Source organism: Schistocerca gregaria, chromosome 1 (genome assembly GCF_023897955.1).
Source record: "Schistocerca gregaria isolate iqSchGreg1 chromosome 1, iqSchGreg1.2, whole genome shotgun sequence".
In the NCBI taxonomy this organism is placed as follows: domain Eukaryota; kingdom Metazoa; phylum Arthropoda; class Insecta; order Orthoptera; family Acrididae; genus Schistocerca; species Schistocerca gregaria.
Genome location: NC_064920.1, coordinates 289,357,920 through 289,381,887, shown reverse-complemented (window position 1 = coordinate 289,381,887; position 23,968 = coordinate 289,357,920). Strand labels below are relative to the sequence as shown.

The 23,968-nt window shown below is 42.9% G+C and overlaps 1 protein-coding gene across 3 annotated transcripts in view; it reads left to right on the top strand.

Annotated features, from left to right (window-relative positions):
* LOC126341356 (nuclear receptor-binding protein homolog) overlaps positions 1-23,968 on the top strand; it is a 400,535-nt gene that overhangs the window by 243,591 nt on the left and 132,976 nt on the right. The window contains exon 2 of one of the 3 annotated variants that reach the window (XM_050001767.1): positions 22,218-22,268. The exons of the other annotated variants lie outside the window; for them this stretch is intronic. Within the exon in view, the coding sequence (XP_049857724.1) occupies positions 22,218-22,268 (51 nt within the window). The remainder of the gene's footprint in view (positions 1-22,217; positions 22,269-23,968) is intronic. 3 annotated transcript variants of the gene reach the window in all.

Sequence of the window (23,968 nt, the reverse complement as noted above, 5' to 3'; positions counted from 1 at the left end):
TCTCTCGCGCTCACTGCGCGAGGAATGTCGTGACCGATAAATTAAGCTAGGAACGTGAAACTACGTCCGACGATCATGTCTTACTTCTGGGTATTCGGATCATTAAACTCCGGGCACATCACCTCGCAATCCTCGTAAAATTAAAGACACTTTTTCCCGATTCATGCGGCGATTAATTGCAGTGATACGTCCCAAATTAATTATGTCTGTATGGGCGGGCGCCCCCGTTCTCTCTCTCGGCATGTCACGGGCCGGAAAGCACTCGCATGGCCACCTCGCACGCATGTTGGTGGAGTGGTGGGGGGCGGCTCGGCGCCCCAACATGCCAGGTTGGTGGCCGGCTTCTAAAAATACCACCGGTGCCTCCCCGCCACTGTCTCTGGCGGCGGCGCGGCCGCATGCCACAGCCGCAGCCGGCTTAGCGCCTTGAGCTGCCGAGTCGCCAGTCCAGGGGCGGCAGTGTGTTACGTGACGCGATGCTGACAGCTACTGCAGCGGGCTCTTGTTCTGTGGAGCAGGATTCTTAATGGAGTCGTCTCCTATCGACATTATTGACATTCACATCGTCATTGCTGTATTACACAACTGAAACGTTCTTTCGAATGCGCTAACAATAATTTTGGGAATAAAATGTGATCAGGTGAGCCAGCTGACTTGAAACATACTTCCAGAACATCGGGAGACTGTGTTAGTTTCATCTGCAGGTCGTTAGGCTACATAGAGCCGTCGCGGGCGATCCAGAAAGCGAAGGCGTCGTCTGGAATAAAGTCAGTTATAAGTGCTCTGAACAGAATGCCTACCAGGCATCTGTAAAATTAGGTTTCAGTTCTCTCCATCGTCATACTCTTCACCAGTTTTTAATTAACTTCTTCCTGGTGGCTACTTCTTTCTGTTCAGGTAGCTTATACCTTTACTTCTGACAATCCCAAGTGTTCACTCCGGAACACGACTTGCATTTAACCAGTAGAAAACAAATTGTGTTACGTACCTATGTGTTTTCCCCACATTAATCCATTTGCTATATTTGTTGTTGTCATTTCTGTTGTCTTGAGTCGGAAGGCTGATTTGATGCAGTTCTCCTCGCTAGCTTACGCTAACACTCGATAAACTTTCAAATTATAATAAAAATTACATCAATTAAAAGTCAAGAATGATGCGTCTCCAAAAGCCGCATAGCTGTATGCAGGTGCTTTATTCGCAACTACCGGTTTCACGTCAGTACAGACGGATCTACAGGTTTATAATGGTTGTATTTCCCTAATCTGGATCAGTGGTTCCCAACCTTCCTCTGCCCTTCACCACTAAGTGCAGTTAGACATTCGCTACTACCCTCCCCCCTGCCGTCTGGTGCCGCCGCCCTCCCCACCCCCCTCTCCCACATTATCACGGACACTTGAGCACGTAACTGAACACTGTAGATCGAAAGACTGAGCTTGGATAACTTTCATTTTTAAAAAGATGAATGATATTTAGTTTAAAAAAAGTGTGTGTGTGTTTAGAACGAATAGCGAAGGAATTCGTGGTGCATCGCAAGTGCTACCCACAACTTGGCTACAATGAGAGTATACGCTTGTTACAAATCATACTTTCCGTGCATTGATCCTCTCCATTGTGGCACTCGAATGACTTTCACACTGTAACCACATTCAAAATCAGGCAAACAGAAATGTATGCACTATATTTACTTTTCGTAAATCACTTGACTGCTGCACACCATACTTTTGAACTGACAGAAATTGGAAGACTTCAGGTTGTTAATGCTTTGTGTCTGACCAGTCATTATTACTACTATAATAATAATAATAATAATAATAATAATAATAATAATAATAATAATAATAATAATAATAATTGTGCAATCAATTTATTCATTCATCTGTCTCGAAGCTAATAGTGAAGTAATTCCTGGACTACTGCAGCTGTTTTCCACAATTTGGAGAAGATATTTTCTTTACATACTTCGCGTTTTTTTACGTTACAGCTCACTGTCCTCATACGCGATGTACGGGACAGAGCACAATATATGTGACTAGTGGGTGGACTATATGAGGAACCTGTAACCTCCAACGCATTTATGCTATTAATTGAGAAAAAGTAATTATTGGTAACTTCTGTGATCAGTATTAGTCTCACAGAATTGTCATAATAGTAATGATCTTTTGAAAATAAATTAGTTTCTTTGTTAAAACAGAATCTTCTTGCTTCCATGGGGATCATAAGCAGAATATCTATGGCAAAAAGGCATTCCTGGCCAAGAGAAGTCTACTATTATCAAATATCGGCCTTAATTTGAGGAAGAAATTTCTGAGAATGTACGTCTGGAGTACAGCATTGTATGGCAGTGAAAGAGACTGGGGGAAAACTGGAACAGAAGAGAATCGAGTCATTTAAGATATGGTGCTGCAGACGAGAGTTGAAAATTAGAGGGACAAATAAGGTAAGGAATGAGGAGGGTCTCCGAAGAATCGGAGAGGAAAGGAGTATGTGGAAAACACTGATACGGAGAAAGAATAGGATGATAGAACATCTGTTAAGGCATAAGGGAATTACTTCCATGGTACTAGAGGGAGTTGTAGAGGGCAAAAACTGTAGGGGAAGACAGACATTGGAACACACCCAGCAAAGAATTGAGGACGTAGCTTGCAAGTGCTACTGAGAGATGAAGAGATTACACAGGAGAGGAATTCGTAGCGGGCCGCATCAAACCACTCAAGACTGATGACTTAAGCAAAAAAGTTGTCAGTTTTACCAAGCATAACGAATATTCGTTTTTATGTTTATACAAGCATTTCACCTAGGAACGTATGCAGACGAAAATTCATTTCTGTTAGTAACTGGTACATATTACCGGCGTTTATACCAAGACCTTATAGAAACTATGGTTAAGTTCAAACTATGCTACTGGGAACTGAATTTTTCTGGAACAGGAAGGTAGGAGAGTGCCAATTGGCTGCATTCTGTTCGGAGGGGGGGGGGGGGGCGTTAATTACCCACAGGTTGTGAACCACTAATGTAAATGGGCGATATCTCCGAGCTGTGGTTGCCCTCCCCAGAAAGTTGTTCGTAAGCTGTGCAAGCTTCCTCTTATGTGTGTAGTTACTGCAACCTACATCCATTTCAAACTTTTTCCTTTCGTTATTAAATTGACAGTTAGTTAATGTCTCAGGATGTATTTCATAAAAGGTACTTTATTTTATTAGTCGGAGTTGATTCTGCTATTCGTGTCCATGCAGGGCCGAAAAATGTAACACTGATTTCTTCACATAACATTTTTCTTCTTCTTTAACCTGCGTGATTGGTCTGTTCAGATTCGGATACGCCAAGGCTTTTTCATCCTTGTATTTAGATCTCCTAATGAACTTCGGCACACGCCTGGATCTTGTTTTAGCAAGTAAAAGCAGAGTCTTTTCTCGGACTTCCCGAATGGTTCCTTCGATAACTTCTCTTCTCCTGCCCCCCCCCCCCCCCCCCCCTTTCCCCCGCGTGCATTCACGCTCGCACACTCGCGCGCACGCATTTTTCTCGCTGTTCATATTAATTAAAACACCAGGATCATTATAGACGAAACAAACGCAGTGTTAATCGAACAGGGATTGGGAAAGAGGGCGACTGTGACCCAGAACACACTTCAGGCTTACTTTGAACTACCCACACAAGCAACACTAGGTAACCGTCAGACATTAGATGAACCCCAGACCCGTATAAAAGTCTTCTGTTTCAATCACTGCACATCTAAGAGTGTGTGTGCGCTTTCAAGGATCGTCATATACGTAGGATTAGGGGATCCAGTTTCATACATTTTCATAGATGTGACTAAAGCAAGCGTAGGCGGTTTTACTTGAAACAATTTTCAATGGACTCCTCTTTACCAAGTCGCACTACATCAATGAACTTTATTTTCACAAACCTCACTAATTAATATAAGATATGAACGGTTCCTGCCGTGACACATTGCTGCGTCGGACATGCAAACAGCGCAAGTTAATCTTAGCGAATTGTTGCTTGTTGCTTGTGGCTAGTGGAGGGCTACATACAATATATCGCGAGAAAACAATCCAGAATTCTCTCCACACCGTCTCCTAGCGTGACTTGGAAGAGGTATGCTTACCTCGTATTCCATAGCGATCACATATACCGCAGTAGATCTCTTGTCCTTCGGACGCAGACCCTAACATACATGCATTAAGCAGTGAGATTTTGGAATAACGTGTGGGAATATTTCGACAATAAGGCAGTGGACGTTCAAAACACTGATGCCACGTGATTCTTTATTACTTCAGTCTCAAAATCAGGAAACGATATGTTACAACGAAGATTATCTAAGAGCAGGTCTAGTATTAAGATTTGCATCAAGAACCGTCTTCTGTTGCGAAAAAATTCCGAAGTATTGCACTGTACACTGCAGCCAGCCATCATGGAAGTTTCGAGGTTGCAGACGATAGGTGAAATAATGGCAGTGGTTTGTAACTAAAAAAGAAAAGTCATATTTTTAGTCCATTCGTACTGCAAATAAAAGAAAATTGATTTCGTGTTATTAAACGAAGGAAGGAAAGACTGTGGCTTCGAGTTGCGTCGACGTAGTGGTCGTTAGAGACAGCACAGTAACACAATAGGGAACGACGAGAAGGAAACCGACCATATCCTCTGCGGTGAAACCATCTCAACCTTTTAGAGAAATAACGGAAACACTAAGACGAGGTGCTTGGACATGAATTTAACAGCCGTCCACCCAAATGAGTCTAGTGTTTTAACACAGCGTCACATCGTTCGGTAAGACATATTTCAAGGGTTGCTCGAATCGTGCTGGTTTGTACCTTGGTCTGTTGATGACACATCACTGGTTGGAAGCGACAGAGGATAAAAGAAAAGGTGTAGTTTAAACATTAGACGGATAAGTGTAAAATTACACACCACCGGATAAAGAGAACAACAAAGATCAATGAATTTAGACATAAAAACATTACTAAGCACATCACTGAAAGGTCTTCGGTGGTGTACAGCACAAAGAAAGAAGGAAAGGAAGTCGTCGTTTCCGGCTTCTTCCTCCGACACGCGTCTTGGGTCCGTAATGAAAATTATGCTAAGTGGACGACAATGCATACGAACGACAATGACTAATATATACGAACAACTACGCCGACTATATTACGTCTTGTCGTGCCTGAAATGGTTCTGGCGATAAGAAAGAACTACAGCTTTGGCATGTTCTGTTGCCAGCGAGTCTTCAACACGCAACTTCGTCTGTTTAGGCAGAATAAGAACATATCATACTGTGGATTAATGTTCTTCAGTAATCTCGCATAAGGGAGTTCACTAATTCACGTTGAAAGCAAGAAATTACAAACCATGCGCCTTCGTGTCTACTTAAGGTCTTCGGGGACACTGTGCAGAATTTCCGCGTGCGAATAATTTGAATATGAACCGATTTGTGAAACAAGGAAAACGACATAGTTTGCTGTAATCCTGATCGTCGTCCTATATCTTTTTGCCCGTTCAACTCATCATTTCTTAATGGGACCTGTCACAAATTAACATTTATCCATTGACAAAAATGTCTAACGGTATGCTGGGGTAAAAGTTGAAGTTTTTGTGGTAAACCTGAAGGTATTTCCATACCTTAGCAGTCATCTAACACTAAAGACCACTCCACAGATCTACGAGGTGTGTTCAGTAAATAAAGCGAATATTGTAATTTCGCATTCGCATTAGTCAGATGCTCGGAATTTTTTCATTGTGTTGCTAAAGATGTCCGAAAAGTAGCTGTATAGGGTTATCTATTTCTGATGTTCAGTCCGTTGTCAGCTTTAAATAATGTTAGATTTTTATCTTCCATCGGCAGTTATTTATTTTATGAATAAACATATCAGAGAACATGTAATAAATTTTGCCGTTAATAACGTATTACGGTGCTACAACGTTTTAGAAAAGTTGAATATTGATTTCGATGAGTCAGCGGAGAGTACTGTAAAGGCGTCACAAATATTTTAAGTGATTTGAAGAAGGCCGTGAGAAGACAGAAGATTAGAAGACAGATGATGGCGAGACACCTCGACACCCAGCACACCATCTGCCGTTGAAATCGTGGAGAAGTGAAAGAAATTGCTTCGAACGATGGTCGGATCTGACGCTGACGAAGTTGAAATAGCAGCTGCACCATGACATTAAATGTTTTCGGCTGTTAAGGATATTTGAAAGTGAAGTCCGTTGTAAAGTTGTTCAAACACTGGCGAATGCAAGTTACAAGAGACGCTAAATGACGTCAACAACGTCCCGGAACGTGCATAATAAATGCTGAAACATGGGTTTTGCGGATATGAATATCGAAATTAAGGCTTAATCCCGCCAGTGAAAGCATTCTTTATCGGAAATACCGAAAAATGTTAAAATTTGTGGTCAAATGGGGAGATGCTCACTGTTGTTCTATTTTCATGACATCTCGTGCAGCATTAGTTCGTGATATAAGATCGAACGGCCAGTAAGGAGCACTGAAGTTAAACACCGTTTGAGTGAAGCAGTGTTGGGCTCAGAAGGAAAAAAAATCGAGATATATGGCTTTTTGCAGCAGCACGCTTATATGCTTTGCGCGTTTTCATGAATTTTTGGTACAAAAAATTGATGCCCCAGCCTGCACATTCGGCAGATACGGCTCCATGTGACGCTTTTTTGTTCCAGAAATAAAGAAAACTTCAAATGGCCGTCGTTTTACATGCGTACAGAGATTAAAAAAGGCATCGATGTTAGAGATAAAAGCCATCCCAGAGATACAATTTCAGAAGTGTTTCAGAGATCGAGAATGCGATGGCGTAAGGGTGTAACATCTAATGGGGACTCTTGAAAAGGGTAACATTGATATACATCAATAAATAATTTTAAAAAAAATCAAGGTTTTTTCTACTCAAACTTACGTGTTACGTGGGAGGCGGCTGCTCTATTTTGGCATTCGGATTATGCTATTAGTGCTCCGCACAAGCTGCAGGCTGGAGTCTCCTCAACCTTAGAGGTGTTTTGCCCTAAGTAGAGTTATGTTGGCATTTCGATAAGAGACTGGGACTTCCAGAGTACCCAGAATAGTTTTCTGACTCACGTAGGCTACCTTGAATTTTGCAGTATAAGTAATAGGAACGTGAGCTGGTGCTAATGCAACACCAAGCTGAAGAGTGGAATTAGCGGAATGATGAATTCAGCGCTGACAGACTGGAAGGCTAATGCTATAGTTATCGGGAGCTGTTTGTATCCGAGGTAGTGAGGGAATAGCCCGTGAACTTCTGCAATTTGCAGTAGTGGTGTCCGGAAGAATGAATTAAACAGATCATGGCGTTTTGGACAGTTGTGATTTTCGTAAATCGCTAGATGTGGTCCACAAGTATTAAGAGGTATGGTAATAGTTCGTAGAGTTTATATGGAATGTAAGTTATTTGTGAAAAAGGTTATTTCACCTGCTTTTCCTTAATATGCGAGACCTTTCGGCGCCGGGCGTTTATTAATTTCGGTATGGAGCGGATTTTGTTAAAATAATGAACTACATCTGTAATAGGGTAATTCAAATATTTATTTATCATCTCTCTCTCTCTCTCTCTCTCTCTCTCTCTCTCTCTCTCTCTCTCTCTCTCTCTCTCTCGTGCTTCGGGAGAGCCTTTCTTTACTGAATTTGAAGGTGCCCTCTAGGAGCCATATGGTAAATACGGTATCCTCCTGAAGGGAGGTGGTTGGTGGTGGTAGTAGTAGTAGTAGTAGTAGTTGTTGTTGTTGTTGTTGTTGTTGTTGTTGTTGTTGTTGTTTTCAGTCCAGACTCTAGTTTGATGCGGCTCTCCATGGTACTCTATCCTGTGCAAGCTTCTTCACCTCCAAGAAACTACTGAAATCTACATCCTTCTGAATCTGCGTAGTGTTTTCATCTCTTGGTTTCCCTCTACGATTTCTACCCTCCTCGCGGGCCTCCAGTACTATATTGGTGATCCCTTGATGCCTCAGAACATGTCCTACCAACCGATCCCTTCTTCTAGTCTAGTTGTGCTACAATTCCTCTTCTCCCCAATTCAGTTCAGTATCTCCTCATTAGTTACGTGATCTATCCATTTAATCTTCAGCATTCTTATGTGGCACCACATTTCGAAACCTCTATTCTCGTCTAAAGTATTTAATCGTCCATATTTCACTTCCATACATGGCCACACTCCATACAGATAAGTTCACAAAAGGCTTCCTGATACTTAGATCTACACTCGATTTTAACAAATTCTTTATCTTCAGAAACTCTTTCCTTGCCATTGCCAGTCTACATTTTATATCCTCTCTACTTCGACCATCATCAGTTACTTTGCTTCTCAAATAGCAAAACTCATTTACTATCTTGAGTGTGTCATTTTCTAATTCCCTCAGCATCACCTAATTTAATTCGACTACATTCCATTATCCTCTTTTTGCTTTTGGTTTTGATCATCTTATATTCTCCCCTCAAAATACTGTCCATTCCGTTCAATTGCTCTTCCAAGTCTTTTGCTGTCTCTGACAAAATTGCAATGCCATCAGCAAACCTCAGAGTTTTTATTTCTTCTCCATGGATTTTGATTCGTACTAAAATATTTTTGTTTCCTTTACTGCTTAATCAATATACAGATTGAATAACATCAGAGATAGACTACAACCCTGTCTCTCTCCATTCCCAACCACTGCTCCCCTTTCATGTCCCTCGACCCTTATAACTGCCATCTGGTTTCTGTACAAATTGTAAATAGCCTTTCGCTCTCTGTATTTTACCCCTGCCACCTTCAGAATTTGAAAGAGAGTATTCCAGTCAACATTGTCAAAAGCTTTCTCTAAGTCTAAAAGTGCTAGAAACGTAGGTTTGCCTTCCCTTGATCTATTTTATCAAGGTTAAAGTAAGCATACACACATGCCGAGTAATGAACTTCGCATCATAGATCAGAGCGCAGCTAGCTTGCATTTTCTAAAACAGTTTCACAATTGTAGGATTGCAGGAAGGCGAGTCTACCAGTAATACGTTACCTTTGCCAGTCGTAGACATAATGCGTGACACACATTGCCTGACCATTTGGCGTTTTTACAGCTGTTGCGAAAAGAGAATGAAGTTTTGGATTCTTGAAGCACAAGTCATAGCCTTTTTGTTTTAACAGTTTTTTCTTCTAACGTTTCTTTAGATCTGACATTTTTAACATTCTGGGGTATGTACACTAAGCGAATTGAGCTGACCGTTCCCTGCTTACTTACTGTTTATCCTAAGCTAGTATAGGGGTTACATACAATCATAGCTATTCAATTGAAACTATATGGCTCCAAAGACCTCTTCAAAGTCGCAAACATCTTTGATGTATTTATGCAGATGGAAAGTACCAATAAAAATCTGTACCAAGGCCGGGATTCTAACTCGTGTCTCCTGTCTCCTGTCCACTAGGCAGATGCGGTAACCACTAACCTGCGTGGTGTTGCACATGTGCCTTATGGACAGGAGACAGGCGTTGGATCCCGGCCCTGGTACAGATTTTCATTCTTCGCCCCAATCTGCATACATCTATGATCATAGATGTCGCCGTCCAACTACCGACCACGGAGATGGTAGATTTGACATAGTTACTTTAGTTAGGATGATCAACAAAAGCAAAACGAGGATAATGGAATGTAGTCGAATTAAGTCGGGTGATGCTGAGGGAATTAGATTAGGAAGTGAGACTTAAAAGTAGGAAAGGAGTTTCGCTATTTGGGGAGCAAAATAACTGATGATGGTCGAAGTAGAGAGGATATAAAATGTAAACTGGCAATGGCAAGGAAAGTGTTTCTGAAGAAGAGAAATTTAACATCGAGTATAGATTTAAGTGTCAGGAAGTCTTTTCTGAAAGTATTTGTATGAAGTGTAGCCACGTATGGAAGTGGAACATGGACGATAAACAGTTTGGACAAGGAGAGAATAGACTCCTTCGAAATGTGGTACTACAGAACAATGCTGAAGATTAGATGGGTAGATCACATAACTAATGAGGAAGTATTGAATAGGGTTGGGGAGAAGAGAAGTTTGTGGCTCAACTTGACCAGAAGAAGGGATCGATTGGTAGAACATGTTCTGAGGCATCAAGGAACCATCAATTTCGTATTGGAGGGCAGCGTGGAGGGTAAAAATCGTAGAGGGAGATAAAGAGATGACTACACTAAGCAGATTCAGAAGGCTGTAGGCTGCAGTAGGTACTGGGAGATGAAGCAGCTTGCACAGGATAGAGTAGCATGGAGAGCTGCATCAAGCCAGTCTCAGGACTGAAGACAACGACAACAACAACTACTACTACTACTACTACTACTTCAGATTATTGCTGCCTGTGATTCCTTTTTCACATCTGCTCGTAATACTACGGGTGAAATGCAATCGCGACTTGTGCCGTTCAGGGTAGCAATATTGAACGCTATTGATTCAGCACGAACATCAGTCGTTTTCGAGTGTATTGTCTTCTCCTACCTACCTTCTTTCCTCTCCTCACTTCTGGTGCTGCTGTTTTCTCTTTGAGCTTGTCGTATGTTTTTTTTGTTTTGTTTTTTGTTAGTCCAGATAAGGAGTCATATGTACCAAATTCGATTGAAATTATTCCAAGTGTTCCAGATACACACACACACACACACACACACACACACACACACACACACACACACACACACACAGAGAGAGTTGGATTTAGGTAGATGCGAGGTTTAGAGAAGGAAGAGCAGGCTGGAAGAGAGAGTGTAGGGAGGTCGAACTGTAAGACGGCGCCGTTGCGGCGCTAGGTAGATGAGGGCGGTGACCCGGTTGGCTGGGAGGTTTTTGTTAGTACCGGGTCGCCTGGGCACGTATGCCGGGTGAGTCACTTCTCCGTGGCCAGACGCTGGCTGGTCACTGAGTGCAGTGCGGTAAGAAGGGGAAAGCGGCCGTCTGGAGTGCCGCATACCAGCTCAGCTGAGCAAGCGGCCCAGCCAAAGCTAACCTAGACCATTGTCCACTCGGCAGCACCCCTCTTCCTCCGTCCAGCCCACGTATGATGGAGATGGCGCTTCGATTGCTTGAGGAAATGGTAAGAAACGCGTTTCTGAAGAAGATAAATTTAACATCTAACATAGATTTAAGTATCAGGAAGTCCTTTCTGAAAGTATTTGTATGGAGTGTGGTCTTGTATGGAAGTGAAACATGGGCGATAAACAGTTCTGATACAGAGAATAGAAGCTTTCGAAATGTGTTACTACAGAAGAATGCTGAAAAATAGATGGGTCAGTCACGTAACAAATAAGGTACTGAATAGACTATGGGAGATAAGGAAGCTGCGGCACAACTTGATCAGAAGAAAGGATCGGTTTGTAGGCCACGTTCTGAGACGTCCAGCGATCACCAATTTAATGTTAGAGGGAAGTGTGGGGGTGAAAATCGTGCAGGGAGACCACGAGGTTAATACAGTAAGCAGATTCAGTACGTTGCAGTAGTTACACGGGATGATGAGGCACACACAGGGTAGAGTTACATGAAGAGCTGCATCAAACCAGACTTCGGTCTGAAGACCGCAACAACGTTTCTCTCACTTGGTGACGCCCTATATTTCACGATTCGACTGGAGTCCATTGACTCTTGCGCAATCATCAGGAGGTGTAAACAATGTTTTACCTCCTGACATTAACGGAGATTTGCACTGAGGTGACAAAAGTCATGAGATACCTCATAATATTGCGTCGGAACCCTATGCGCACGGCGTAGTGCAGCAATTCGACGTGGCATGGACTCAAGTACATGGAAGTTCAATGCAGAAGCAGAGCAATGTTGTCTCGACAGCCGTCCGTAATTACGAAAGCGTTACTGGTGCAGGATTTTGTGCACGAAATCGCCTGTTGATGGTATTCACGTTGGACGATCGGGTTGGCCAATTAAGTTGCTCGAATTGTCCATAATGTTCTTCAAACCATTCGCGAAAAATTGTGGCCCGGTCACTAGGCGCTTTGTCATCCATAAAAATTTCCTCGTTGCTTGGGATCATGAAGTCCGCGAATGGCTACAAATAGTGTTAAAGTAGCCGAACATAAAAAAGTATAAAGTCCATTCCATACCATTATGGGGCCTCCACTAGCTTCCACAGTGCCTAGTTAACAACCTGGGTCCATGACTTCGTAGAGTCTGCGCCACACTCGAACACTACCATCAGCTGTTACCAACTGAAATCCGGACTGATCTGACCAGGCCAAGGTCATCCCAGTCGTGTCGGGTCCAACAAATATGGTCATGAGCCCAAGAGAGGCACTTCAGGCGACTTTGGGCTGTTAACAAGGGCACTATCGTCGTCGGTCGTTGCTGTAGCTCAATAACGCCCGATTTCGCCACACTGTCGTAACGTATAGTTTCGTCGTACATACCACATTGATTTTTTGCGAATATTTCTCCGTGTTGCTTGTCTGTTAGCACTGTCAGCTCTAGACAAAAGCTGCTGCTCTCGGTCGTTAAATGAAGCCCGTAGGCCGCTACGTTGCTTGTGGTAAGAGATAATACCAGAAATTTGGTAATATCTGCACACAATCTATACTGTGGCTCTCTGAATACCTAACGACTTCCCAAATGGAATATCCAATGCGGCTAGATCCAACTATTGTTCCGCATTCAAAGTCTTTTAATTCCCATCGTGCAGCCATAATTACGTCGGAAACTTTTTCACATAAATCACTTGAGAACAAATGACAGCTCCGCTAGTGCATGGCCCTTTTATACTTTGTGTGCACTATACTACCACTCTCTGTATATGTGCATGTCGCTATCCCACGACCTAGTCATCTCAGTGTATATATTTAAGATACAACGAGACTAACTAACTAACTTACTTACTTCGTGACAGGTAATATCGTTTATCAGAAATAAGCTAAAGGTTTTGCGTATCTCGAAAATACTTTTGGCAAATGGGCAGAAACTTTCCAACATATTGAAATATTCATGCATAAAATCGTAGGAGATATTTGCAGAGAAAATAGTGATTTGAAGTCTGGACAAGTTAAAAATAGAAAGTAAAGGGATTCGTGATGTCATCATCTGTTCTGTTTTGATGCCTGCTACAGAAAGGGTTAGATGAAACAAAGGATAAGTTTTAGGAATACTGTTGAGGCGCATTATGGGAAAAATAGCTCAAGTTTTGGAGATGTTACAGAAGAGAGAGAGAGAGAGATAGAGAGAGAGAGAGAGAGAGAGAGAGGGGGGGGGGGGCAGCAAATGCTGCTGGTTGGCAACAAGCGAAATTATATTTCAGTGTTTTATGGAAGCAAGACATGAACAACTGATACAATACGGAAAAATTTAAGTTCTGACACAGAAAGTTTAGACACAGAACGTTATTGTAGAGTTCTAATAATAGAATAGGTGTGCGGAATAAGTGGCGTCGTAATACTGACTCCCATGACATTAAAAACGGATCTACGAGAGTTTTAAAGCATTAGGAGTTGCACCTGTGCTTCGCATATATGAAGAGGACGATTTTAGAAGGGAGATGGAGAAGGAAGAGGTTAAAGACTATTGCTGATAAATTCAGTTTGGTGGTGGTGGTGGTGGTGGTGGTGGTGGTGGTGGTGGTGGTGGTGGTGGTGGTTGTCGTCGACGGGGTATTTCCACCCTGGACAGTTGTAAAAATACACCTCGTATCACTTCTTACCAGCAAGAGTTCAGTAACTTCTGCAAGCATTTTATCGATACTGATGTCAGTCCCGTGAGACGCAGAACGTGAGGGGTGGGACGTTCTTTCGTGTCCACATTTCCGTGTGTGTACTGTGCAGGAGCCCCGTTCCGTTTAGCTCTCGCTGCGCTGTTGCATTGTCGTAGATCATCCTCGCAGGCAACGCTCATATACAGCTAGGTTCCTCCACACCTGGGCGTCGGGCGCAGTGAATCGAGCAAGGAAAGTGCAATTATTCTACGTAGTCAGTTCAGACTGTTCTAAAGAAAAATCGTGAATTTTTCGTTGCATCGGATAACATTGAAGCTGCGATTCCTAGGTAAGTTGGAGAAGAAAATGGGTGGAAATTAACTTTTTCTTTGCTTAAGACGATATGATCCACACTGCCGTCGAATAAATCTAATTGAATGAGTACTGAAGATACTGTCCTGTATTTTGAAAAGCTACCTGCCGATATGTTGGGAGTGTCGTGCTATACTGTGGAAGATTTTGCACAACTGAAAATTAAGAAATTCGGCAAAGTACCGACAAGTGTAATCACCATTGAATATATACCAAGTACGCGAGTAAATAATACTACTACTAATAATGATGATGATGATTAATGTTCAAAGTTTGGTGCACTGGTAGGATCGTAATTCAGCTTTGTGTTCACTTCAATAGTCCCTAAAACAGGGTAGCAGCTCAGAAGCATACTTGAACACCTCAATGATAAAATAAACTAAATTTGCATGACTGGATTGGGTGCCACTTGGCTGTTTGTTAATCCAACGATAATAAACATGTATGTAATTGTCTGAATGCTTATCCAATTACTTGTAAAATTGTTTATTAATTCTTGCTGTAGGTTCTGATGAGTACACGATTACCGCCAGGTGACATAAAAGGTTCCTGAGCCTGTTAAAAACATGTAATACTTCGCATAGCTCCTTTGTGTGGTGGGAGGGGGAGAGGAGAGGGGAGAGGTGAGGGGGTCTCATCATCCATTAACGCAGATGCAGCAGTAACAAGGGTACTAATGTTTCCAGCATAAACTAACGGAACTCACGATCTGATTCGGCGTTCCTCCCCTCCCTCCACTTCTAGCGCGAAATTTCTCGTGGTGGAATGCGGAAAATCGCGCTCACGTAAACACTTCCTGCACGTAAGGCTGAAAGAATGAGCGGGTCTTGTGATTGGTTGTTGGGAAGCAGTAGCGCCACACGGTTAGTGTGTGTGTGTGTGTGTGTGTGTGTGTGTGTGTGTGTGTGTGTGTGTGTGTTGGGAACATATTTCTACAGAATCTCTTCATTGTGTCAGCGAATCAGGGTTTGATACACCTCATATTTAAATTAACCTATATTTCGTAATTAAAGAAAAAATACTCGTTGGGGCAGTGTTCATTAAGTGAAGTTTTAAATTGTGTTTATTGTAGAGTACGAATCCTATGTTACATTTCCCCTGCTTCCCTCCATTTTTGCTTCCAGTAGCCTTATAAACTCTTTTCACCTTTCTCTGATGTGAAACGCCAGAATCACTAGCTCTACTACAGTTAGGGCTTTCCATCGTTTCGGTTCGGAGGTTCAGTGCTCTATACTTGTATGTTCCGTGGCTGCGACTGAAAGGTAGCCCCGAAAAAAAAAAAAAAAAACCTCAGTCGCTTAAGCTGGTCCTCCCTCGGACGGCCATAGGTATGGGGTTCGGCTGGCGTGCTGCCGCTCCAGATTGCTAAAACTGCTAGGTGCCCGATCGATGGCTCTGCAGTGGAGCGGCGCGCTGCAGCGCCAGCCGATCACTAAATTATCATTACATGGCTCGTCGGACCAAGCCGCTCCGCTCGTCTCAATTATCGACAGACCGGTGGCACGCTTGTCTGCTGGAATACCGGCGTGCGCATTCTGCTTGTTAATCTGCTCTCGTCAAATTGCCACTCCCCGAATGTTGGAAGTGCGCCCGACAGAATACTCCCAAAAAGTGGAAAATAACTTGTGCTTACGTACTCACCTCCGATTAACAATATTCTTTCACAATTTTCATATGATAGTACTTTCAAGGTAGGTTCTTCGCTATTTTTGTTCACTACAGTTACACAGTTGCTCTGTAGTGACGCAGAGGGACTTTCGATGAGGAACATGGACTTCAGCTCTTAACCTCGTCAGTTTTGGCGAGTAAAGAACAGATTAATGGCCTGTTTTGAACTATACAAGTTCAGGTTACCTGCTCTCTAGACCCACACTCCAGGTGGTTTCTAGGTACCACAATAAGCTATTCGTGAAGTAACATTTAAGTATATGGAATACTTGAGCTTTATTTTACTAATAATATGTTGTTTTGTTACATATTGTATTGTATGTTAACCGGGGACCTAGAAACGACGGAAAGGCTCCGTCCCAGCCGCAGTGGTCAGTGGTCCACAACCCCACGACGACTACCGCGGTCCACTTCACCCCTCCGCCGCCCCACACCGAACCCAGGGTTATTGTGCGGTTCGACCCCAGGGGGACCCCCCCCAGGGAACGTCTCACACCAGACGACTGTAACTCCTATGTTTGCGTGGTAGAGTTAACGGTGGTGTACGCGTACGTGGAGAACTTGTTTGCGCAGCAATCGCCGACGTAGTGTAGCTGAGGCGGAATAAGGGGAACCAGCCCGCTTTCGCGGTGGCAGATAGAAAATCGCCTAAGAACTATCCACAGAGTGGACGGTTCACCGGACCTCGACTCAAGTCCGCCGGGCGGATTCATGGTGGGGAGCAGGCGCTCCTTCCCGCCCGGAAAGCCGTGCGTTGGACCGCACGGCCAACCGGGCGGGCACTTTGTTCCATATAATGTGTTCCGAAATTCCCATTACAAACTTCTAGGACTTGGATTCCTATTCAAAATTTTATGTACACTCACTCTGTCCATGTCAGGAAAAGTGCCGTTCCCGTTCGACGGCGGCTTCAATTCATATGTTTAACTCGTCCAGTTCCGCTTGAGGAATTCGTGACGCAGTACAGTTATTAGATAATAATGCTAAATAAAACATTACGCAACACCCGTTCATCATTTAAACGCATTTGTTTGTATTATCATTTAAACATTATGTGTTTACATTATTCCTAAACAAAAAATAATCCAGCATACTGTAGGTATAGAGGAGGACCCGCCAAGTTAGCCGAGAGCGCTAATGCGCTGCTTTCTGGACTCGGGTAAGCGCACTGGCCCCGGATCGAATCCTCTCGGCGGTTTACCGACGTCGGTCGGCGTGCCAACCAGCCTGGATGTGGTATTTAGGCGGTTTTCGACATCCCGCTAGGTGCATACCGGGCTGATCCCCACGTTCCGCCTCAGTTACACGACACGCAGACATCAAGGGTGCACTAATTCCGTCGGGGGGGGGGGGGGGGGGTTAGGGGGGGCGGCACGGGGTGGCGGCAGGAAGGGCATCTGGCCACCCCTTTACACTAACCTTGCCAAATAGGTTCCTAACAATGCCGACCGTGCGCCATCGCAGGAAATGGCACCAGTGAAGGAGACAAAGAAAGAAAGACTGTACATATAGAGAAGTACTCGTGCATTGCAACACCTGCTCGATGTAGCGACCACCGATGTTGTTACAGATACTGTACCTACGAAGCATATTGTCGACACTCTCCATCACACCTAGTGTCTCTTCAGTTTCTGGTGCAGCGGCCAGAACTCCTGCCAGCTGACAACCTTCCTCTGTATCTACAGGAGAGACACAAATTACACTTCGCATACGACCGCACAAGAACCAGTCTTCGGAGGAATTAAAATCCAGCTATCGCAGTGGCCACGCGGTTGAAACACCTCGGCCTATCCACCTTTCACTATATCGTCTGCTGAGAAATATCCGAACCGCACGTGAGAAGTGACACGGCGCACCATCATGCTGAAATCGCTACGGTCGCAGGTTCGAATCCTACCTCTGGCATGGATGTGTGCGATGTCCTTAGGTTAGTTAGGTTTAATTACTTCTAAGTCTAGGGGACTGACGATCTCAAAAGTTAAGTCGCATAGTGCTCAGAGCCATTTGAACCATTTTATAATTAATCATCATTTTTGTAAAAGGAAGTCCATCAAGATGTATTCGTGAAGGCAGACAATTCGCTCCACATCTTCAAAATTTGCCAGTGATATGATTTTGCAACATAATTAATATAAGGTGTCTGTGAGAAGGCTGTTGGCAGACAATATTGACGAATGCTGTAATCGAATGGTGTAGAAGTTTTATTGCTGGAACGTAGTGTTTGAGTTTCTCCAGTAGTAGTTCCATTGTATGATTGGTTTAGGAAGATAGTTTAAAACGCAGAATCTTCCACACGTAGCCAGTTTTCTTTTAATTTCCTGAATTATCTTGGTTCACACGTTTTGTGACACAGCATTTTATTTATTTAATGGGAGACAATTCTCGTCCTTGGGAGCTGACTGTCAGTTTATAGCGTAACAACATTTCGCCGGAAAAAATTTCTGGATACTGGCTAGGATGCCACTCCTGGATTACGTGAGTACGGCAAAATTAACTTACAAGGGGGCTTTTGTACTGCCGGAGGCAGCAGGCCAATGCCTAATTGCGTCGGAAACGAGTTTCAAGGCTTTGAGATGGCGAACGATTATTTTAGCTGACCTGTGTACGCTAAGTTCTCTCCCAACAACGTCCTCCACAAACCAAAACCAAACCATCAGCTGCATCTGAAACACATGTATTTGTAAGACTTGAATTCGGGAATAAAACCCGTTATCGATGGCATATACTGTGCATGTCTATCAAACCATGTGATTGCCATGATTGTCAAGCATATACACTGAGGGAATGAAATTGCAGCACGAAAAAGTAATTGCTGTAGAGTAATGTAATTTCGGGACCACATTCGTCTACAGTATAGTATGGAGTAGTTCTGTAGGATTGTGTGGAGGGAACTGCAGTTGCCAGCGAGTGTTGAACATCAGCCGATGGTGATGTCAGAGCAGCTCGGCGCGGAGCCGGGCAGGCTCGCTTGACGGCGTAAAATGCAAAACGACCGATCTACCATCTTTTTCAAACGATTTTAAAGGAACTGTTCGGTAATAAACTCGGATTCTCGCACATCTTGTAGCATAATTCGTCAGCTTCAAAATGAACTGCGTATCATTCTGTTAATGGTCATAATTATTGTGATATTACGATGTTACGTAATTGCGGCATGAAATTTTTAAAGTTTGCAGGGGTCATTATGAATTTGCGTTTGGTGCGTGTTAGGTCATGTTGTTGCATGTGAATTCTTTAAACGTGGAAGGACATCGCTATTTGTCTCAAATATCGAAGAAATGAAATTTATGCAAAAGTGCTCCGTCACCAACGCATGTCACAGCGAAAAAGTCGTAGAAAAAAATTCATAAATCTCTCGTATCTCATAAACGGTCAGAGATATCGAAACGAAATTTATGCAAATTATAGCACGAAGATTAATATTTTTACATAAGACTAATATGTGAAAACTATCATGTCTGTCTCGATATTCAAGCAACTACACGTTTTTCAAATTGAAAAACGTGTAATTTTGAGGACCATCAATAGCTGATGAGACGGTAATTGCTGTGGATTTTGTAACACTGTAAGACAATAAATTAAATGTTTATTTTAATACCGAGACTGGGCATTTTCATAACCATTAACTCGCCTTGCCCTCAGTTGGTAGTTTAATAAAGCATTGCCTCAGGATTCTGTTACAATTTCAACTGCATAAGAATGTTAAGGAGATGAATGTTTGTAAATTCTTCTGTGTTTTTGGAAAATGAGCAAATTTTAACATGCCAACGAGAGAAGCTACGTATTTCTCAAATCTCGTCACAGTCCTTCATGAATCCATTTCTCTTGAACCGCCTTCTTGGTATGGCTGACACTTAAGAGTTCTGTGGTTTAAAATTGGCAGTGGCTTCTTTTGGCAGCATTTCAGCCTGACGGAGTGTAAATTTGTTTTTTGCCGTATTAATTTCCACTTAGGCCCATACATTGTCAGATTTAAATAAGCATTATACGGAGGAACCCCGATTAACCTATGCTCCTTAGCGTTAGCCAGTTCGTCGACTTAGTAGCGTGTTTCCGGTTTGTACAGCTCTACAAATGTTCAAATGTGTGTGAATTCCTAAGGAACCAAACCACTGAGGTCATCGTTCCCTAGACTTATACTCTACTACAATTTATGTTAAGAACACACACACACACACACACACACACACACACACACACACACACACACACACACACACACACACCCATACCTGAGGGAGGACTCGAGCATCTGACGGGTGAAGCCGCGCAGTCTGTCATGGCGCCCAGAGACCGTGCGGCCACTCCGCGCGGCTATAGCACTAAAAGCTACAATAACTCCGCCTTATACATGCTAGGTTGAACTTTATCCAGTGGAACAGTTCTTTGTAACCAGAGCAAAATATCATGTTTCCTTTACTGCATTGTTAGTTTTATACATCACAATCGACAGGTATGGTGCATTGTCCATTACTGTTGCCGAACTAGGACTATTTCGCAGCAGAACATTATCTTCATAGCCGGTGAAAGTTTTCTTGGACAACCACTTCTATTACAAATGTCGTGTTCACATGTGTTGCACTGTTACTAATGCAACGCCAACACAAAACACTTGTTCACAATATTTGACTGCAGAAAACTTCAACCCCAGAAAATACCACTTTACAACGAGAGTTAATGAATGTAGAGGTATCTAATACGCAACACCACGTGGTACTGTTCAGCCATGGCGTGGCAACAGGGGCGATTTACCAAACAAACTGCTGGCGGCGTGGTAGGAAAAGTCGGCTCGCCATTAGTGTCACCTGGGCGTCACGTCCCATCCTGTGAGCCAAATGTCAAAAGTCGCAGCTAATCTTAAACGCGCTATAGGTAACATATTGAAGTGGTTAACATCGTAAGATCACAGGTTAATGTAAGCGGGACATAAGCTGTTGCAATGCTAGCACATTAGCAAATGGCGAAACGAGCAGAATGTTGAACGCTAGCATACAAACATGCGTGCATTGTGTTAGATAGGTGTCGGATTAGTTTGTGGGATGGAGTTCCATGCCTGTTGCACGTGGTCGGCCAATACAGTGACGGTTAATGTTGTTTGTAGATGACGCTAGAGTCCTCGTTCGATTGGAAACACATCTGGTGATCAAGCAGACCAAGGCAACATGTCGAAACTCCGCAGGGCATGTTGGGTTACAACGGTGAATGCAGACGAGTGCTATCCTTCTGGAAAAACACCACCTGAAATGCGATTTGTGAATGGCAGCACAACAGGTCGAATCACCAGATTGACGTACCAATTTGCAGTCAGGACTGCCAACACAAGGCCCTTACTGGCACAGAGGCAGAAACAGCTTTCATCAGATCTCTAGTCTCCATCCTGCCCTCCAATGAGCTGTAGCTTGGCGGGGGTTTAGGGGTCAGTGGAATGCACGCTACAAGGCGTCTAGCTCGGAGCTGCCCTTGAATTAAGCGTTTAACCGTTTTGTAACATTTCGTTGTGTGCTTGTGGTGCCAACTGGTACTCAGATAGCTGCTGCAATGCAGTGCTACACTCCAGTCATTCGCTCCAGAGCAATGGTCTTCCCTGTCGGTGACATCATGTGGCCGCCCGAAGCCCTTTCTTCCTGCGACCGTACATTCCCGTCCTACCACTATCAGCACTTATGTGCCGTGTCTACAGTCCTGCTACGTCTTTCTGCATATCGCAGACAGAACATCCTTCTTCTCGTAGCACTGTTACACTACCTCCTTCAAGCTCAGTGAGGCGTAGATAATGGCGTCCTTGTCGCCTTAAAGGCTTTCTTGACAAACACCAATTCAACACTCCCAGTCTCAAAGTAACTTAAGCTCACGACCGTTACAGAGTGTATTGAAAGCAAATCTGTTACGCATCCTCGTGGTGGCGATACATCGGTATGACAAATACTTCTGAACTGCAGCTCATCGTATACAACAGTGTTCATCATCAAACACAATACAGAAGGTTGTGAGTTGTTTTTCAGTGTAGCGTCACCAACATAACTACGGCTTTGTTACCATAGTTTACAAACTCTTGCTTCAGAAGCATGTGTTTGTACCACTAAATTTCCGACAATTGGTTCCCCATTTGAGTGCTCAGAGTACGACCCTCTGTCGCCATGTAATTTTGTTCACCAAGGTTTGTGACACGCTGCTTATTGAATACACTATTGAAATACAGAATATGAAGTATTTAGTCAGAGCAGATAACAAAATACTGTTTTACTGCCTTCTGGAGTTCATGGCGTAATCACTGCAGTGGGATTAAGTTCAGTCTTAGTTTAACAGTACTCGTTCGTTTGGAGTGTAAGAGGATGCTAGCCCGAAATCTATTCAGAAATAATTTAAGCTAAAACTAATCTCATATTTTGCGATTTGTGTTGTGTGACTCCGAGTTGGAGTGAATGGAGTTTTAGTGTGGCAGTTTCTACTTAGTTTATCCTGAATGTGTGTTAATGCGCGCCTACTTTGGTTGTTGAGCCCAGTACCGACTTTTAACGATAATGTTTCTGGTTTCAGATTTACACGTATGGTAGACCAAAACACACCATGAGGAACGGAACTAAAAAGGTATAGACACGTTCTTTAATTTCATGTTCTCTCCTTCAGGGAATGTTGCTCCTTCTTTGGGCGCGGTAGTTCTCTTTAGATGGCGATATGTGAGCGCTTATAGGAAACACGGAAAGATGATTGGCTATCGTTGGCAACATTTTTTTTCTCTTTTTTTTAGCTTCTGAACACTGTGTCGACACTGAAAGGAATGCCAGTGCATTGTGTGGTATCTTTCTTCCTGTCGCTTGAATGTGAAAATAAACATTGCATGTTCTTTTTTATTTTATTGCCTAAAGTATGCTGCAAGTACATGTTAATAAAGTGATCACATGTTTTATCTTCATTTTACAATTTGTAATGTGTCTGCTATACTGATTACTTTAAGGCACTCTGTTAGCGTGCGGTATATTGACAGTTGTGGTAACTCAATAGCACTAAGATTCTATCCCGTAACACCTCTCAAGACAAGGAAGTAGATATTCCTAAAAACGCCCTTCTTTTGTATATAATTTGAAATGTTGGACAAAAGGTCATGACCTGAATCCTCTAGTAAAAGTAAGTTTATATCAACATTGATCCAAATGTCTGTTGCCGTATTATGAGACTTTTTCCATATGTCTTTCGAAGCAACGATGCATTATACATTTTCTGCATTTTCCGGTTGAGTTGAACACATCAGAGAAATCACATCGAAGAAATCGCTGCACGTCAACTTGTTCACCAATGAGCAGGGGCAGCTGTACTGAAAAATGTAGGGGCGTTAATAGCGCAAAAGTGCTGCCCTTGACGCATTGCTCGTGGCATGTATTCAAACAGTTAATGAATTTTGCTGGTTCACAAAAAGCAAGAAATTTTTTGAGACAGTCGTACAAATTAGACCTTATCCACATCAGACTCCAATAGATCGTAAATAAAGCATTTTTGGTCTCCTTTTTTTTCTTTTTATACAGGTTGTACCACGTGGGATGGTTAATATTTAGGGATTTGACAGGAAATCTCATTTGAAGCAAAAACGTCTATTGACATATTCCCTTTTCCGAATGGTTTCCAGGTACAACTCACTTGATGTAGATTCGTTTTTGCGTGAGGGAACATTTCAACCGCTCTTACCCTAATCCCTGGACTGGCCGTGATAGTAAAATTAACTGGCCACATCTTAAGACATGGGATTTTTAATTTTTTTTATCATCAGCGTAACTGATGTGTGAGGTGTACAAGAGAACGGTGAATATGCGAGATGAACTGCTTGGTCGCATCATGGACGGTGCTGGTCTCATTGTCAGTAGGGAACGAGCAGAGGCACTCAGCAAGCAAGACACACATGTTCTCTCGGGAGTAGACGTATGCATTGCAGTTGACGATGGGACATTCATTTATTGTGAACCGTACAACAGCTGTAATGTGACATGTATAATCATATTTAGAGGCGAATGTGTTAAAAATACATATTTTCCATGAGATATTTTGTGAAACGCATATTGTAAAGTTTGTTGTACATGTGTAAAATAAACCTGATATTGTACTGAATAATGCAGAAAGTAAACGTCAGTGTTCGTTAAATGAGTTCTATCATGGAAACCTTTCGGAATAAGGCATATGAAGTTTTTTTTGCTTCAAATGATTGTTCCCGTCATATCCCTGAATACTGAACGTCGCTCCTGAGACATCACATAAAAAATCCATTTCCAAAGCATTGACCACTATTATCTCTCTCTCTC